Source organism: Lissotriton helveticus, chromosome 6, assembly GCF_964261635.1.
Source record: "Lissotriton helveticus chromosome 6, aLisHel1.1, whole genome shotgun sequence".
NCBI lineage: Eukaryota > Metazoa > Chordata > Amphibia > Caudata > Salamandridae > Lissotriton > Lissotriton helveticus.
In genome coordinates this window covers 45239811-45260055 of record NC_136067.1, presented here as the reverse complement: position 1 = coordinate 45260055, position 20245 = coordinate 45239811, and the positions used below count along the sequence as shown (strand labels likewise).

The window sequence follows — 20245 nt, the reverse complement described above, 5'->3', positions numbered from 1 at the left end:
CAACAACGCATCTACCGCATGGGGAACTAACACCAACAATTTGTGTGACAAAACTATTCCTTCACTTTGTCGTATTGCTACTGCTGTTGCTGCAACTGCTCGAAAACATCCAGGCAATCCTCGAGCCACAGGGTCGAGTACCGCCGAGAAGTATGCACAGGGTCTCTGTTTGTCTCCGTGTGTCTGCACTAAAACTGACAATGCGCACCCATCCTTCTCGTGTACATACAATGTGAAGATCTTCGTATAGTCAGGTGTACCTAACACTGGTGCAGAACAGAGAGCCTGTCTCAATTGTTCAAAAGCATTCTGACATTCATTTGTCCATTCAATGGGAATCGGTGTATCTTTGGACAGCAATGCTAACAAAGGCTTAACAATGTGAGAAAAACCCAATATCCATTGCCAACAGAAAGACGTCAAACCTATGAAGGCACGAACATCCTTCTGAGTGCGGGGAACTGGTGTATCTAACACTGCTTGAATTCGATCTGGTGTTAATGCACGGCCCTCCTTAGACAAAAGATGACCGAGGTAGGTCACCTTTGGTCTACAATACTGTAACTTCTTCTACGAAACCTTATGATTGTTTTTGGCTAAGAAGGAAAGCAAGGAAAAGGTACTTTTCTCACACTGTTCCTGCGTATCTGCTGCAAGTAAGATGTCATCCACATACTGTATAAGAGCCACTCCATCCTGCAATTCAAAGGAATCAAGCTGTCTCTTCAAAGCCTGACTATAGATGCTAGGACTTTCTGTATAGCCCTGGGGAATTCGACAAAATCTATACGATTTATTATTTAATGTAAATCCAAAGAGATATCGACTATCAGGATGTACAGGAATCGAGAAGAAGGCATTCTTCAAATCGATGACTGTAAAAGTAGTTGCCGTCGGTGGAACCAACGTAAGCAATGTGGTGATATCAGACACCACCGGGTACTGAGGCACTACTATCTTGTTGATTTCCCTCAAATCAATAATAAAACGGTAAACCTTAGCATCTGTATCTCTTTTAAGGATCGGTAAAATTGGGCTGTTGCAAACATTGTAGGGAACTTCCTCAACTACTCCTGCCAAAATCAAATCATTCACAATGTGTATCAAAGCAATTTCACCTTCCCTCGAAATTTTATATTGTGGGACACGTGGCAGAGATACTCCCTCCTTTACCGTAATATGTACTGGGGGAATACTCATCTGTCCTACATCAGTATCAGAAGTGGCCCACAATGTTTTTGGTAGGGAGGCTAATACTTCAGATTCATGGAGAAGACACACTCGCTCAACTTCTGGATAATTTTCGTTCAACACAACTCGCACTCCTTCCGGGGCACAGCGAATAGTAGCTCGAAAATGTTTTAACATATCGAGTCACATAGTATTATCTGGTGTATTTGGAGACAGCAAAAAGGGACAAGGGGCAGCAAATTTATCAACATGAAATGTAACGGGTTGAGACAGTGGGCTAGAAGTAGGTGTTCCATCGAACCCTATAGCTGTAATTACCTCGCCAGACAGGGGAGCCCTTGGAACCAAGTGTTTGGACAAAGCGCTACGAGTAGCTCCTGTATCGACCAAAAATTGATCAGTGGACCCCAAGACATGTGCCTCTATGTATGGACCCCTTTGATCAACTGGTACCTCAACCGATTCCACACCCCATCCTACGCAATCCTATGCATAGCGCTCATCACGTGGTTCAACAGAGCCACCCTCATTTATCTGATATTGATTGCGATTATCGAATGTATTATAATCTGTCTGACCACGACCCCTTGCTCCATGTCCTCCACGATCATTCGTCCCATAACCTCCTTGATCATTTGCCCCATAACCTCTCGGTCCTCCATAATTATTCCTGGACCTACCACTTCCTCGTCCCCTCCAATTACGCTGTTCCCGAAACAATGGACAATCTGCAATCCAATGTCCAAACTGTTTACAGTATGCACACTGATTCACAGATATGTCGGAACGAGGAGGAGGAGCGTTATTATACGATCCTCGTCCCCCTCGATTTTTTCCCCTCGTAGCCTGAACCTGAGCCAACATTACCTTCGTCTTCAAATCCTTCACTTTCTTATCACTACTTTCCTTTGCCTCCGATTCCTGTTGTTCATAATATTGAGCCATAGTCAATAAAGAAGCAGGGGTTGCCGTGGTCCACGAACTTTCACTCGCTTTTAATCGTTTTGCAATCTCCGGTAGGAGATTAGCCACATATTTGTCAACGAATAAATGTCTGCCTGTATCTTCTGTCAATGATTGTCCACTGTAATCATGAAACGCTTCCTCAAAGCGAGAAAAGAAATCTGAAACCGATTCATCCGTTTTCTGTTTACAAGAGGCTAATATGGTCCAATCAATCTTTTTAGCGGGAACGAGCGTTTTTAATTTATTTAGTATGCACCCTGGAAGGTCCAATATTAATTGACAAGGCTTACATGCTGGTTCGCTGTCTAAGTCAGCTTGAACTATATCTTTCCAACCTGCCCCAAGAGTCGTGGAATCATCAAACTTACGAATCACTCTCCACATATCAGGGGGCAATATTAGTCCAAAAAACAGATCAATATCAACTAACGTCATAATACACGATGAAATTGCACTTTCAACGCTTTCATAGAAAGCCGCTGGGTTTTTACGAGGATCAGGCAAAGCATTCTTAAGTGCCATAACATCTGCTCTATTCCAGGGCGTATAAACCCAGTTATACACAAAATACCCCTTGGCGTCTTTAGATGTTTTATCATCATCTGTGCCATCCCCTTTATGGGGGACATACAAAGGCGCAGCTTCTCGCATAGGTCTAATATTAATCGCGGCGGTCTTATCTGTTCCAAAGATAGAGCATTCTTTGGATATCTCCGTCGATCCGGACGCAGGCGGACCCGATGACCTTTCCAACTCCCGTAGTCGTGTCGCCTCATTCCGTAGCTGAACCAAACGTTTGAAAAATTCATCCGCATCTGAAAGAACAAAGAGACCTTTACGAAAATTATCGCGACCCTTGGATATCTCCTTGGGTTCTAACTCTGGAGAATATTTTCTAAAGCGTTCAACAGCCTCATCTCCAAAATGATCTAAGAAATACATTCGCTCCTGATCAGACCATTGTTCCATTTGCTTACTAATTTCAGAAACAGTGACAGTATTAATATTTAACTTTCGTGCAAACGAACGCAATTCTGCAGTTCGTTCCGCATGTAACCTTGTACGCTGTGTATTCTGGTCGTCCTCATCCGCATCCTTGTTCGGAGCCGTAGGTGCGACGTACGGAGGCGGTCAACGATCTAGTAATGAAAAATCATCTGTTTCATTAGTAAGGACCGGAAAAAGAGGACGCCGGATGGGAAACTGACCATTAACCTGTAAATTATGTTCCCGAGTCTCCCTCTCTTTCTGTTCCTGCAACTCCTTCTCCTGTAGCTGTAAAGCTTTGTCACGTGCAGCCTTTCGCTGCACCTTCTCCGCCAAGGCTTCCTCACGCTTCATTCGTTCACGCACCTCTTTCTCCCACATACGCACACAATCAAACATATCTTGTCTAGACCTTCGCTGAAACAAACACTGCTCCACATACTGAACCTTTCGTAAATCAAATGACCCATGTAGTGGCCACTGTAATTCACGATCGGCTTTGCTGTATTTGTGCCATAATGTGCTGTACATTATTGGCGGAATGCCAAATTTTACATACATCTCGCGATTAGGAGTCCCCTCTGGGGGAGCCGGCTGTGATTTATTTAATCGATAATTGGTACCATTCTCAAAGCAGCACATCCTTCGGAGCGTGCTGAAAACAGGCATGTTCAAAAGTACCACGAAAACGCGATACTACATAAAATGGCACTTAATGTGCTTCATACACGGTGTGCCGTTCAAATCAAATAAATTAGAGAAATATCCCTACATGCCTGCCTATGTGAGGTGCACTCCACATATAAATCAAATTCAAAGATTCAAATGTTAGCTAACTCAACAAATTCAAATTCAAATTCAAAAAGCCATAGTAAGTGTCAGTAGACTAGCTCACCAATCAGAAGCTTACAACATCTCTTCAACAAATTCAAATTCAAAAAGCCATAGTGAGTGTCAATAGACTACCTCACCAATCAGAAGCTTACCGAATATCTTCAAACGTCCAAGATCCATCTGCCAAGTTCTGTGATCGAATCAGCCAAAACGGCACTACACGACAATCCAAGATCGGAATCTCAGTCGAGGACCGGCGCCACCTGGAAGGTCAGATCAGAAGGAAGGAAAGAAACACCGTGGATGCCAAGACTCGGGTCACTCAATGGCAGCGATCGCTTCCATGGCGAGTTTCCAAACCTTCGTCTCGACCTCTCCTTCGGGCGTCCGAGTCGCCGATGAGTCCCTTCGTGGTCGCCAATTGTGGTGTTGGGTTCAACCAGGCCTACATATTCTGCTAAACTCTCGAACACCTTAGTATAGAAGTTGGCACGGACACTGGAAAATGCAAAAGACAAGTTTATTAAGACCCCATGGGGTGGTGGTACATTCCTACAGCACCCTTCGGCAATGTAAGAAGTAGCACACCGAACATCGGTGCGCGACCTCTTTTATACAGTTTAATGACAATAAAAAGATAGGCGGTTACAAGTTACACACTTTAGGTACATATAAGGTCATTTTTGGAACACAGCCAGCATGTGGGAGGAGTTTAATAGCACTGGTCAGTTTATGCTAACATTCCTAGAGAATGACCAGTCGATGCATAGTGCGCATGTGCGCTTGACCAGTACTAAAAATAGCCTGTTGCCGAGCAGAATAAATGACCATGGGTATCGAGAAAGGACAAAGGGGCACGCTGACCACGAGGCAGCGTGTTCATACAAAATGGAAGTCGGAAGGATTCAAAATGGCCCCCGTACATTTTGGTCAAGTTAACGGAAAAGATCGTGTAGCTGAGCTAAACGCTAACTCAGGAGCTGCCAAAACACGACAGAGGGGGCTGCCTACAGTGTAGTGTTGAAGCTGGCAGCCAAGGCATTGGGCCTAGAGCTCCCCGTTGCGGCCGTGAGGACTAACCTCCTCACTGAGGTCCTTAAACCGCAGGCAAGCTCAGCTGAGCCTCTGCTGCCGTTTAATGAGGCCTTGTGTGACGTTCTTTTGGGCACTTGGTCCAAGCCCGCTAGAGGTCAGCCTGTAGATAGGAACGTGGCCAGACTCTACCGCCCAGCTCAGGGCGACCCTTGCGACCCACCCCACCCCCGAGAGCCTGGTCATCCAGGCCTCTACTTCCCAGACCGCATTCCCAACGGCTCCGCCCGATTGGGAATCCAAGAGGTACGAGCAATTTGGTAAGAAGGTGTTCTCGTCCCTGAGTTTGGGACTGCGGTCAGTCAATACCGCATGCCTCATGGGCCGCTACACCCACACTCTGTGGGACACGGTCGCGGACGTGCTTCCACAATGTCCGGAGGAGGCCCGGACTAAACTCGCCCAAGCCCTTGCGGAGGGTCGAGATGCAGCACGCTATTCCATCCGGTGTGGGCTGGATACCAAGGACTCACTGGGCAGAGCGATGGCAACGACGGTGGCAGTTCGATGCCACGCCTGTTTGAGGACCGCCAACTTTTTGGCTGATGTCCAGGCCACCCTTCTGGACATGCTGTTTGATGGCCGTCGCCTCTTTGGCGACAAGGCAGACCATGCGCTTGAGCGTTTTACGGACTCCAGGGCTACCGCCAAGTCCTTGGGCCTCTCTGCCCCACGCCAGCAAACAGGTGCCTTTCGCTCCTTTCGTGGCCAAGGAAGGGGCACTACCACACGTGCTGCCAGCCACGCACCGCTGGCTACTACACAGCGCGGTGGTCGGCCGTGGAAACCGCCGTGGTGGCGGTCGGAGACAGCGGCGAGGCCAGTCCACACCTTCCCCTGCAGCACCCGCCTCAAAACCCTCCTAGTCCGTGCTTTCAGGCCCATGTGACGCCAGTGGGGGGCAGGGTTCGCCATCACCTCTTCCACTGGCGCACTGTCACGTCGGACATGTGGGTGCTGCAAATCGTCCGAAGGGGCTACTCCCTCCCCTTCGAGGTGACCCCTCCAGCCATGCCACCGCAATACCACCGCGTGTCGGGGGATCACTTGCTACTTCTGCAAGAGGAAGTTACGGCCCTCTTGGCCAAGGGGGCCATTGAGCACGTTCCTGGGCCAGAAGTAGGGTGTGGTTGTTACTCCCACTACTTTCTGGTACCCAAGAAGGGCAAAGGGGGCCTACGCCCTATCTTTGACCTACGGAACATCAACGGCTTCCTCCGGAAGGAGAAGTTCAAGATGCTGACTTTGGCTCAGGTCTTAGCTGCCCTAGACCCAGGAGACTGGATGGTAGCGTTGGACTTGCAGGACGCCTATTTCCACATCCCCGTCCTGCCGGCCCACCGGCGTTACCTGCGGTTCACAGTAGGCCACGAGCCCTTTCAGTTTACCGTGCTCCCCTTCGGCCTTACAAGCGCCCCATGGGTGTTCACGAAATTGATGGCAGTGGTCTCAGCTCATCTGTGCAGGTTAGGGGTTTCAGTCTTCCCCTACCTCGACGACTGGTTGTTGAAGGTGGGCTCGCCCCAGACAGTTGTCAGCCACCTCCAGACTACGGCCGACCTCCTGCACCTGCTGGGGTTCTCCATCCATGTGCCGAAGTCACACCTTTGTCCCTCTCAGAAGCTCCTCTTCATCGGAGCGGTTCTAGACTCGGCGCAGTTTCGGGTTTATCCTCCCGAACAGCAGGTTTGGGATATTCAGGCTCTGATTCAGATCTTTCAGCCTTTATCCCGAGTCTCGGTCAGGTTGACGCTGCGGCTTCTCGGGCTGATGGCCTCCTGCATCCTTCTGGTGCATCACGCCCGGTGGCGGATGCGGGCTCTGCAGTGGGACCTGAAGTTTCAGTGGGCCCAGCATCAGGGCAACTTGTTCGACCATGTCTTGACCACGATTGGGTCAGCAGCAGATCCCTCTCCCTACCCCAACCGGAGCATGTAGTTGTGACGGACGCGTACCTCCAGGGCTGGGGGGGCCACATGGGAGAGGCAGAGATCAGAGGCCTCTGGTCTCCGGCGGAGTCCCAGCTCCACTTCAACCTTCTGGAGCTGCGGGCGATCCGACTTGCACTGAAGGCATTCCTGCCCTCTGTCCGGGAGAGTGTAGTGCACGTGTTAACGGACAACCCCACCGCCATGTGGTACTGCAACAAACAGGGCGGGGTGGGGTCGTGGACCCTCTGCCAGGAGGCTCTGCGCCTCTGGCAGTGGCTGGAACATCAGGGCGTGACCCTGGTGGTCCAACACCTGGCAGGTTCTCTGAACGCCAGGGCGGACTAACTCAGCCGTCGGTGCATGATGGATCACAAAAGGCGTCTGAACTCGGACGTGGCGCATGGCCTCTTTCAGCAGTGGAGAGAGCCTTTGTTAGATCTATTCGCCACAGAAGAGAATGTGCAATGTCATCAGTTCTGTGCGTTGGAATTTCCAAGGCGGCACTCGCTCAGAGACGCTTTTCGTCGCGAGTGGAGTTGTGGTCTATTGTACGTCTTTCCGCCTATACCACTTCTGCCCAGAGTGCTGAAGAATATCAGGCACGACCGGGCCCAGGTTATCCTTGTGGCTCCTGAATGGGCACGAAGATTTTGGTATCCAGAGCTACTCAGCATGTCTGTCGATCCCCCGATTTGTCTGCCTCTTCAGGAGGACCTTCTTTCGCAGCAGCAGGGGGCGGTCCTCCACCCGAACCTGTCCAGTCTCCACCTCCAAGCTTGGAGATTGAGCGGCGACAGTTGAGGCCATTTGACTTGCCTCCTGAAGTCTGTAATGTCATTCTGGCAGCCAGGCGTCCCTCCACAAAGTCGGTATACGCCTGCAGGTGGAACAGATTTGTGGCATGGTGCTCAGCAAAGGCTGTGGATACACTCTCTGCCCCCCTTTCTGAGGTGTTCCTCTTCCTTCTTTCTCTGGCCCAGCAGGGCTCTGCTCTGGGCACTATCAAGGGCTACCTTCTGCCCTTTTCGCCTTCTTAAGGCTACCTGATCAGCCATCTTTGTTCAAGTCCCCTATTGTAAATAGGTTTTTGAAGGGCATCACACACATGTTCCCTCCTGTTCCTTTCGTGATGCCTCAGTGGGACTTGAACCTTGTACTTACTTATCTGATGTGCGCTCCCTTTAAGCCACTCCATAACTGTCCTCTCCGCCTTCTTACTCTGAAGACTGCTTTTCTGGTTGCCATCACCTCTGCCAGGAGAGTGAGTGAGCTCCAGGCTCTTTCTTCCAAACCTTCTTTCCTTTCTGTCCATCCGGATAAGGTTGTGTTGCGGACAAGGTCCTCTTTCCTGCCCAAGGTAGTCACAGCCTTCCACATTGGGCAGTCCATCACCTTGCTCCACCCTCTGGACCCAAAATGTGCGCTCTGTTACTATCTGGATCGCAGACGCCAGTTCCGGGTGGATGACCAACTCTTTGTTGGTTACGTGGGCGCTAAGAAAGTACGGGCGGTGCACAAGCGGACCATCTCTCGGTGGATCGTATTGTGCATCCAGGCGTGTTACTCCTTGGCTAAAAAGGAACCTCCTGTTGGGCTGAGGGCCCACTCCACTGGGGCCATGGCGACTACTACTGTCCTGGGCCGAGGAGTCCCCTTGCAGGACATTTGTCAGGCAGCTACGTGGGTCTCGCTGCACACGTTCGCGAGACACTACTGCCTGGACAGTCAAGTCCGGGGGGATGGCTTCTTTGGCCGTTCCGTCCTCCAGGACTTTCTGGTGTGATTATTGGTTTGCAGACCCACCACCGGGGTTGGTATTGCTGGGGTATCCATTCTAAGGTAAGAAATCTATCACTAACGTGTCTCTTTCAGATGCACAAGTTACTACTTGTGTAACGATATATCTGTAAGAGACATTAGTTAGTGATAGATTCCTTACAGACCCACCCATCCTCCCCGTTCCGCGAACCGATATCTAGGGTTCAAGTCATCCCCTTTCAGGGCCCTAGTTTCATGGCACCAGTGTTGGTTCTATCATGCCTCTGCGTATCTGGCGCGGAAAAGCTGTGTATCAGAACTGACGTCAGCGCGCGAGGGCGGCATCTAAGTACTCCGGCGATGTCATTCCGGTGCTAACGACGCCGACGACAGACGCGGAGCCGCGGACGACGCCTACCGACGCGCAGGGGTATTGCTACACAAAAGTTTCCAGATCCAGACTGACGCCTGGGGATATTCTAAGTTAAGGAATCTATCACTAACTAATGTCTCTTACAGATATATCATTACACAAGTAGTATCTTGTACGTCACTCCTAGGCTGGGGTGACCATCTGGGGGAGGTAGTGATCAGAGTACTCTGGTCTCCTGTGGAGTCTCAGCTCAACATAAACCTTTTGGAACTGAGAGTGATTGACTGGAATTCAAAGGCTTTCTTCCTTCTATCAAGCGATTGCAAGTTCAGGTTTTTACAGACAAAACCCCCGCCATGTAGTATTTCATCAAGCAGGGCAGGGTGGGGTCGTAAACCCTGTGTCAAGAGGCCCTGCATCTCTGGACATGGCTGGAATGTCAAGGCTTTCCCCTGATGGTTTAACATCTAACTGGCTCTCTGAACGCCAGGGCAGATGAACTTAGCCGTTGATGCCTCGTGATCACAAATAGCATCAACAGTAGGAGGTGGTGCAAGGTCTCTCCAGAGATTGTGGAGAACCTTGGTTAGTTCAATTTCACCACCGCTGAGAAATCACAATGCCAGCACCTCTGGGTGCTGAAGTTTCCAAGGCGACTGTTGCTTAGAGACACCTTTCGTCTCAAGTGGAACTCAAGCCTCCTGTACACCTTTCCACTGATACTGCTCCTGCCAGAGTACTCAAGAAGATCAGGAATGGCCAGCCCAAATCATTCTTGTGGTTCTCGATTGGGCATAGAGAGTATGGTATCCCAAACTCCTGAGCATGACCATCAGTCCTCCGATCATGCTGCCACTCTAGGTAGATCCACTGTCACAGTAATAGGGCAGGATCTTACATCTGAACCTGCACACTCTCCTCCTTCATGCATGGAGATGGAGCAGGGATAGGTAACAGTTTTTGAGCTCCCTCCAGAAGCCTGTGGTGTCATTCTGGCAGTCATACTTTCCTCATCCAAGTCAGTGTAACCTGCTGTTGGGACAAATTAATGGCTTGGTGTGCTTCCAAAAATGTTGATCTGCTTTCTGCCCCCATGTTTGAACTGTGGTTGTTTGATCTCGTTAGCTTGGCAAAGGTTTGCTCTGGGCACAGTTAAAGGGTACCTTTCAGCCATATTGGGATTTTTGTGGCTGCCTGATCAGCTCTTCCTCTTTAAGGTCACCTGTTGTGACTCGTTTTCTGAAAGGACTACAACATATGTCCCAGACAAACATGGTTTTGAGAAAATGGGCCTCTTTCCTGCCGAAAGTGGTAGCACCTTTTCATGTAGGCGAGACCAACATAGTACCTACCTTCTTTGCTCCTCCTCACGCTTCCAAGAGATTCTCCACCAATTGGACACAAAAAGCATTATGGTACTGTGCTGGTTGTACCAGAGAGCTCTGGGTGTACAATCAACTGCTCATTGGGTTCTTGAGGCCAAGAAGGTAAAGGCCATGCAGAAACAGACCATCTCATGATGGACAGTGCTCTGAATTAAAATCTGCTACACACTGGCCAAGAAGCAGCCCCCTGAGGGTGAATATGTGAAATTACAACGCCACATATTGCATCGTGGTAGGTAACAACGCAGACGATACATCGTACGCGGTGTTACCACGCATGGCATTACAACGGAAGTCATTTCTACGACTTGCACTAGATGGCGCGCTGGACTTAGGAATAGTATAAATTACTATTCCTTCTCCAGTTAGCGGAACAGCAGGGAATGTGTTGGACTTACAATCCAACACATTCCCTGGTGTTGCAAGCCATCTAGAGCAAGTCATGGAAACGACTTGCGATGTAATGCCATGCGTGGTAACAATGCGGACGATGCAACATCCACGTTGTTACCAATGCGCGTGGCACTAACAGCGTTGTTAATGCTGTCTTCCCTGAGGGCTCCAAAGCTGCAACCACCTGCATTAGCTCACGGAGTCTCTGTCCTGGACTTCTGTGCAGTTGCAACGTGGACATCTGTGCACAAGTTTACAAAACACTTTTGCTTGGACAGTCAGGTCCATCGTGACAGGCACTTTGCCTGTTCATTCCTCCAGGTCTTCCTGGTCTAAAACTGTTTGTAGACCCACCTGGAGAGGTATTGCTTAGGTATCTATTCTAAAGTAAGTAATCTGCAGCTAGAAGTCTCTATCAGATGAACAAGTTACTTACCTTTTGTAATGCCTTATCTGGTAGAGATTCTGTCTAGCCTCAGATACCTTGCCAGCCCTTTCTCCATATAGGGTAACCCCGATGAGGTCTGGGGACACTGGAACATCAACACCCTTCGTGGCGTTTCTGGCGTGGAAATGTTGTGAAAAGTAATTGATGTCAGCACACTAGGGTTGCACTAATATAGGCACTGAGCACGTCACTTCTGGCACTGACACTGATGGCCCTGAGCCAATCGATGCCTCCTACCATGCTCAGAGGTACTGTTTGAAAAGTTTTCTAATCCAGTTTGACACCCGGGAGATATTCTAAGGTGATGCAATCTGCAGCTAGATATAGTTTCTACCAGATAAGGTGTTAACGAAGGTAAGTGACTTGTTCATTTATGTATGCAATAATAGAAAGTTATCTTCTGCAAGTTTAGCCTAGGATCCTTGAATGCTGTATGCCTGCTGAGCAGGTACATGCATGCATAATGGAAGAGGACCAGCAAAACCGTGCGATCTATCCCAGAAGATCGACAGCCAGGACATGGTGAAGTATCTCTTGCATGCTGTTTTTTTACACCGCGGGCTGTGTCTGCAGAGCTATTGGCACCAGTCCAGTGCCTTGAATTCACACATGGATGCAATCAACTTGGTTTTCAGAGCATGTGGAGGTATCCCTAATGGACATGATATCTGACTGCTCCATATTATTTTGGGAGAAGGCTAAGGAAGTTCAAGGGTAACTCCAGAGCACTGGCCTACAGACAGTGCCATCTCTCCCAGCTGGTGCAGTAGTAGCAAGGACAGCCCTTTCAAAGCAGAGGCTGTTCACCCCAGGGGTATCTCTCCTCTGCCTCCTGTACATTGTTTTGAGAAAGACATAATGCGTTCAGACTTAGTTTTAAAGAAGCACTGTGTATTCTGAACTTCTCATTGTGTATACCACTCTGTAAGAAAGTACCCAGTCACCCATCCATGAATGAACCTTCTCATTCAGCAATTCGTCGTTGCCTCTCATTAATTATGCATGTTCTTAGTCACTGCCTCCCTCATTTATGCACCTACTCATTCATTCAGGTGTTGAGTCATTTCTCGTCACCCAGTTACCCATTCACACTCACTTTCTTAAAAAATAAACTAGAAAGAAAATTCTGCTGTGGATAGGCTGTTTGTTTATTGCTTGAGGGACGTGTTTCTCCGTATTGAAGATGTGTTCGGGATCCTGCACCTTCAATTAGATATTCAGATGATTGGGAGTGTTTTCAAACGGCCCTAGATAGGTAACTGGTGTTCAGGATAAGTCGCTTTGTTTCTTTTGGTTTGGTTAAGATTCAAATATGGAATTTCACCTTGAAAGATAGTAATAAAATACAGTCTCACCTAAGTGAATAAAACATTGTATAGTCATACTAATGTCCTCTCTTCTTTCCCTTTTTAGGTCTTGGTGTCCAGATCGCACCCTTTCCCAAGCAAGGAAATATATTGCAGATTCACTGGACCCTAGATTCACCGAACCTGTTCTTTTAGACCTGGAGGAGACATGGGAGGAAAGTGATAAACACACCCCCTTGATCTGTTTCCTATCTATGGGCTCTGACCCGACTAATCAGATCGAAGCGTTAGCAAAGAGACTCAAACTAGGTATGTTTCATGATTTTCAAAAGTAGCCCACCTGGTTTTAAAACAATAAATTGTATTCGTAATGTTGAGCCCTCTTGACTGTCTATAAAAGAGGCCTTTAGATGTGAAGTGCACCCACTGCAGGATTTTTTTGTAGTAACAGTGTTCCGTTTTCCAGCTGAGCCTCCATGCTTCATTTTCATTGTTTTCAAGTGGAAACCATTCCGAACACATTAGACTGCGGGAGATGCTGCTGAGAGACATATCATCCGAGCCTTATGCTCTCTGCTAGTGCTTAATTTGTGACGGAACCTGCAGATGGACACCCCAAGTCATTTTTCGCGAACAGAACAAGAGAAAATTATATAGAAAAGGTGGAGGAAAGGGGAAAGAAAAAGATTCGAAACTGGTGAGAAAGTAGTGATGGAAATGAACCTGCCACCCTGGCGGTCACATCCTGTATCTTTAACCTTGCGGCGGGTGCAGCTTGAAGCAGCACCCGCCGCAAGGTTAAAAATGCATGATTTGCATTTACATGCACAAAGCGGCAGGCACCGCGCGGTGTCTGCCGCTTTGTGTATGTACATGCAGGGGGGTACATGTGCATCCCCACCCCCCAACACCCTGGGGGCCCGCAAGGGGCCCCCAAACATAAAAGACCTCATGCTTTTCCACGGCGGAAAAGCCGCAGTGGAAAAGCATGTTACAACACACATCCTAATTTGGCACGGACCTGCCATCCGCCGCAGTTCCCACCGCCATCCTAATCTGGCGGTGGGTGTTTTCTGTCACCGCGGCAGTGAATCTGCATCCTCCGGGCCGGCGGTGGCTTCCACCGGCCCGGAGGATGAGGATTCACCGCCATCATAATCGACCCCAAGGTCGATAAAAATCCCTTAGAGTTGGATAAAAATAGAAGTCTGTTGTTCGGGGGTCAACATGTGCTTTCGAAATGCGTATATGTTACTCACAGAGTCACGAATGATCGGAGGACTGCAAAGAAAGGAGGCCCTACCATTGGATGTGGAGCTTTTCGAGCATTGTGGAGTCAAAAAAGGGAAGGGCACAATTCTGCTCGCACACCATTGCCCACCCTCGCATCGTGTTGGGAGAAAAAAAATAGAAAGAGTGAGAGCGTAGTGTGCCTCCTAGCCCCAGGTGTGGGAGAGGACTAAAGCCCCCCCCCCCCCCCCCCGCGAATTAAAATCAGTGGAAACAAGCCTCATTTTTATCGCCAGAGCCAGGACTCCTTTGCCAGATTCACCAGGACCCTCTCTAGAGTTTGTGGGACCTCCTGGGGTTTGAGGGTTTACTAATCCACCCGGCATAGGATTCACAAATCCTGCAAAAAGTACCCACTGCTTATGGCCAAGGCCATGTGCAGTGGAAGTTGGCTGCTTGCAGCGAGTTGGGCACAGGCCTTGCCCTTTTGCCAACACCATCTTCGCATTTTGATGCCGATGGTGAACCGATACATTGAAGGTGGACGAAGTGTATCATGAACAAACTACACATTATATAACAAGAATCACGATGTAGATGAGTTATAGCTTAGCAAGTACAAAATCCATGTTGTAGCCAGTTATGATATGCAACACACAAAGACACCCCATAGCTAACATCACACGTCATGCTTGATAACACCCATTTGACAATTTCACAGCAAATATCTATCATGAGCAAAATATGGCTGGTGACATGGGTTATTGTGTGCAATGTTGCACTGTATACCACAACTGGTGAATTGCGGGGGGTTTACAGGTTTGTATTCTGTAAACTGTAACCAATCTACTACTGTTTTTTTTTTATTGAATATTTAATTAAACCTGCTTTTTTTAGTTGTAAAAGGGACAAGCTGGGAAAAAATATTTCAATGCCAGAAAAATCATGTAGCCGTTCACATACTTTTGCCTCGTTCTCCTGGTTCACATTTCTATCTTAAAAAATAAATTTAGTGTACCGACCATTTTCATCGCCCCTTTAAATATTTTACTTTTTATTCAGCAGTCGGCCATCATCAGCCAATTATGTACTAAGAGGGAAAAAATAAATCACTAACTAAATAGGAAACGCAGGGAAAAGCAGGGACAAGCAGTCTTTGCCAGTATTAATTAATTCCCAGTTATAGTTCGACGATTCACGATCATTGTTCTAGCGACATTTTTGAAGTCACAGATAGGAAAAAGGAACGGTAAAAAAAAATTAAAAAAAAGAGAAAAAGAATGAAAAGATAAAAGTCAGACAATAACAGAGCAGAGTGCGTAGAAATTGCTTATTTCCCAATATGACAAGCTGAGATTCATAATATAGTGGTAAGCATGTATTACCTCTCAATTCTGAGTTTTGTACCTTGGAATAGGAGATACCGTTACACTCCTGTTCCATGATACAAGACTATGAAAGCTATGTATTTACCTGCACAATTTCCATCAGGTTTTACCTGTCGAAAATTGTGCAGGAGAAGTGTCCACATGGGCTTATCCAGATTTTGGAGCAAACATGTGTGTGCCTAGTTCTGGTTTACCAGGCCTCATAGCAGGCTGGTCTTGGAACAGGATTTTCGAAAGACAGGAATTATTTCCTATTGGGAAATGCAAATCTTACAACTAGCCATATTTACATTATTGATGTGCTACTGATAGCTGTTTCAAATTATCTCTGTCATGGATCTGCAGTCACACAGCTGTAATGATGCACCTAGGCCAGAGAACTCCCATATATATTTCCACAGCCCTGACAATGTTCCTTGCTCACAGGACTGAATTCATTCAGACTGCATTCACGGAGCTCCACCGATGTCATATTGCTGCCTCCGAACTAAATTCACACATCTGGCATACACATCTCAGGGCTGTCACCATTAAAACGCCTTTGACGTTACTCTGCTGCTGTCCCACATGTAGTTTCTCCGCGCTTGAGCATGGGTCGGACCAGTGGTCGAAATGGGGAAAAAAAGTAGGGAAACTGTGGGTGGAGAATCAGGGGGCGGGAATAACCGAAGATTGGATCAGTGGGCGGAGTCAGGGGTGTTTCTAGAAATAGCAAAACATACCAATTTTTTGTACGTTTAGCATTTCACTGACCAGTTACAGCTTATAACGTTATTTAATTCAAACAATGGATAAACATGTTTATTTGAGGTTTAATTCAGGAAAAAGCAAACACTCATAGGGAATACAGGTTTATATAAAGCGTGTGAAATATTTGCAGGAACAACATTCTACCTTAATGCTTTTACTCTCATTGTTCAGAAATCAATGATTATTTTATGTCTCAGACATTGAGGTCATGACTACAGGGCTCCTCTTGTACACATGTGTTAAGCAGGGCCCAGAAGAGAAAGGGACTCTTCAGGAGAATCTAGACTCACGGAAACCCACAAAGGCTCCTTCATATTCATTACATAAATCCTCCGAGCACTCAAAATTAATAATCAGTCTTGGATGTGTTCATTCCAAAATTTAATTCAAGGTTGTTGTCTTCGATCCAATCTTTTAGACAATTCAACGCAGCGTTGAATTGTCTAAAAGATTGGATCGAAGACAACAACCTTGAATTAAATTTTGGAATGAACACATCCAAGACTGATTATTAATTTTGAGTGCTCGGAGGATTTATGTAATGTTGATTAAACCACATGTGGTTTACTGTTGGAGTTGTGGTAACCATCCCCGCTCTTCCTGAGCACCACCGAACGAACTATCATTGAACTCTTTTGACCAATATTTGCAGTGCGCTCTGTGTATAACTGTTACCCTTTATTTATCCTTCATATTCATGTCAGCCAGCTAGCTGCTCAATCATAATATAGCAAAACGAACAACTGGTGGACAGAATGCAGAACATTATCATACATTCACCCCAGTACAGAGATCTGGGCCTAAATCCATTGTTTCTTTGCTCACCATGCCATTCCAGTTTGGACCCAGCCTAATGCAAATCAGTCTTGATCCTGCACCCAATGGGAACAGTCCAGCCCGAACTGCCAGGCCAGGTCCTCCCTGGACTGGAAACAAGCATCCTAGGACCGGTTTCGGGCTTTCAGCCCTCATCAGCCAGGATAGCTTGATTCCAGTGGCATGGAGAGCACGGGACTCATGTCTGAGCATACCTGTCCCACTCGGTTGACAAATGCAAAAGAACAATTGATGGACAGAATGCAGAACAATGTCATACATTCACCCCAGTTCAGAGATCTGGGCTTAAATCCATCGTTTTTTGCTCACCATGCCATTCCAGTTTGGACCCAGCCATATGCAAATCAGTCTAGATTCTGCGCTCAATGGGAACAGTCCAGCCCGAACTGTGATGTATTCCTATAGGTTCTGTATCGATCCCCCTATTCCTGACCCTATTCTGGTTAACAAACTAACAAGTTAACTAGCAGCCATCCCATGAGGCAGAAAACCCCCATGATGCAGGAACCGTTATCTGATAAAGCCACACTACGGCACAGGAACGTGTTATCTGATTAGGTCATAACGCTTGCCATCTAATTAGACAAGCGATATTCCTCCAGCCCCTGATAAGGCATACGGAGTTCTCAAAACAAATCAAACCTATGACAGACCTGGGAAAAACCCTGCGGCCATTGTTTTGATTTCACCGAGAACTTCAGCAAAAGAATGTGCTAACGACCTGGTCGTATGACATCCTTATTGACGTATCTATGTCCATCCTTACGTCAATCTCGGCACCTTAAAGGTATAAATATTACCGATATTGCCCTATGCAAACACACGCGGTGGTGACGAGATCGGAGCAGCCAGACTTGCCGAAGCCCAGAGCAGAGCAGACCCCGCTGGCGCAGCCCCGCCTTCTTGACGCGCTGAGAACGAGAAGCTGCCTCTTTCTCCTGCCGAGAAATCCAGCTCCGGCGCTTCCGGGTAGCCTTCGCAGGCAGCCTGGAATATCGAGACCAGAGACGAGAGATACCATCCCTCATTCATCCTAGATTCCAGGTACAGAACTGAATAACCCCTCGCAGAGAATTCTTTAGTCAGTCACTTGGCAAAACAAACTTAACTTAAACTGTAACTTTCTATTCTCGCCCACGTATTAGGCTTAGGTCAGGTACACGGGGTAGGCGTAGTTAGAAACACCAGTTGAGTACGATTAGTCAAATGTATACGTGTATGTAATATATTTAATTCATTTTAAACCTTCATATGGCTTAGAAACCATATCAATGTTTTTACAGTATTATTTTATACTTCTGCTTTTAATGTATGCACTTTACTTAACCATAAGTATTGCAATAATATCGATCCATTTCTCTTGTATGAGAAAAGAGACTGATCAATAAATAACATCTTTTATTGAACACGCCCGTCTCTTCCTTTTCTCTACACTCTGATGAGACTAAGAATGCACGTACTGACTGAGTAAAATAAATTGCCTTTTGTTCACACGACTCTAGAGATACACTCTTGAGTAGGGGAGAGCAAAGTTGTCATGTTCTATGGTTGTCAGAAACTAAATCCCTTCTTGTCTATCCAGGGAGGTTCAACTCCTCCTTGCCTATTCGAGAAAGTTTCTAGTGAACTCTGAGCTAGCTGGCAAACCCAAAACTTTAAGTCTAATATCGACAGTAGTAGACCTAGTTAACGTCTGGTCTAGGCCTATACTATTGAAGGTATTATTCCAATGCGCAGAGCCTATTGGGATAATAGGAACTACACTACATGGCGCCCAACGCGTTTGGAAGGGCGATAAAACTAACGTAAGACATTTAGAGTAACTCAGTCGTGCTTTCTCACTCAGACCCCTTTCTCCCATAATACTCCAAAGACGTCTGGAGTGGGTAAAAGGTAATATCCGCCAAACCTCGCAGGAGGAAACTCCTATGTATGGTACTTGGTTTAGTCAACGTTGAAGGATACACCGTTCCAAAATATTGTGCATCTAATCTTTGTTTCCATAAGAAACCTTATCTGCAAACAAAAGAAATAAGCTTCCTGTCGGTAAAATGGTAGACAGTGAGGATGAAAGAGAGGCAGTTAGATTAGCAGCTGAAATAGTAGCAGCTGATACTGCTATACAAGAAGCTGACCAAGATATACTCATCCCGGTCATCAAAAGGAAATCTATAACTTTAAAACTTATAGAAAATGGACTGACACCTAGAGGTGGCACAGTCATATTCGTAATTGAGGCACACGAATATCGGCAGACAGAGGTATACTATTCATGGATACATTTTCCAGTAGCAAATGCTGTAACAAAGTACTTCCACTATTACAAAACAGAGGAACCTCCTGAAGAGTACACTCCTTTCGAGGAGGTGGAAGTACCACTTAAATTTCAAGAGCACCTGCTCTTATTTAATGGCGCCCTAAAACACAATAATCACATCACCAGGCTCGGTCCTTTAGGTAGACCAGGAGCAACGTGGCCGGTCCTAGCCGGATACACACCGCATCCAGACTTCGAAAGAATGCCTGCAGCAGATCTTTTAGTACAGCTAAAACAATTAATAAAAATACATAGACAATTAGTCCAATATGTGATGCGGACTTCAACAATTCAACCAGCAATTAAAATTCCACAGCTGACCCCTCACCAGGGGAACACAAATAAAATTACACCTCAGAACATACAATCCTGCCTAGGTAAAGTACCAGCTAAACGGGAACAAATACCATTCTGGTTAGCACAAAAAATCACCCAAATAGAGGCTGTGTTTCCAGACACCACCCCGTTAGAAAAACACAGGATTCTGACTATCTGTCTTCCAATGGGAATCGCACCACACGTGGAGGACTGTGACACTTGGGGTACAGTCTTTGCTTCCATCTACACAAAAACGCACGGTGTTCCATCCATTTCGGTAATACCAGATGTGCTAAAACAAATTCAAGACGAATACGGTCCAGAACCCGCTTTAACTCTTGGTATGAAATTACTAAAAGACTTCAAGCAGGTCTCGGCTATATTATTAGCCAACATAAAGGGAGAAGCAGCAAACGTGGCGATCCGCCAGAGGTTAAAGGAGACAGATATAGCAGACCAACCAGCTGAGATTGCCAGAATCATAGAAAAATCCTATGAGGAACTAGGTAGAGATAGTTTAGGTGGAATACCAGTAAAACCACAACTGATTGAAAGTCCTGAAAAAATATTTTTTAATAATTCAACATCACAAAAAAAGAGCTGGGATGGAAACAAACAATCCAATCCTAAAGAAAAGAAATTCCAGTCCAGAGGAAGGTCTCCTAGGCGAAGAGAAAAATCTCCGAACCAAAGACACAGGTCACCCCAGAGTGACCCCTCTGGGAAAAGATATAACCTTA

At 46.8% G+C, this 20245-nt stretch overlaps 1 protein-coding gene across 7 annotated transcripts in view; it reads left to right on the top strand.

Moving 5' to 3' along the window:
- The window catches only part of DNAH8 (dynein axonemal heavy chain 8), a 10041960-nt gene that overhangs the window by 8852165 nt on the left and 1169550 nt on the right, over positions 1-20245 (top strand). For all 7 annotated transcript variants that reach the window (XM_078647354.1, XM_078647353.1, XM_078647356.1 and 4 more), the window contains one exon: positions 12772-12974. In XM_078647354.1, coding sequence (XP_078503480.1) covers positions 12772-12974 — 203 coding nt within the window. The remainder of the gene's footprint in view (positions 1-12771; positions 12975-20245) is intronic.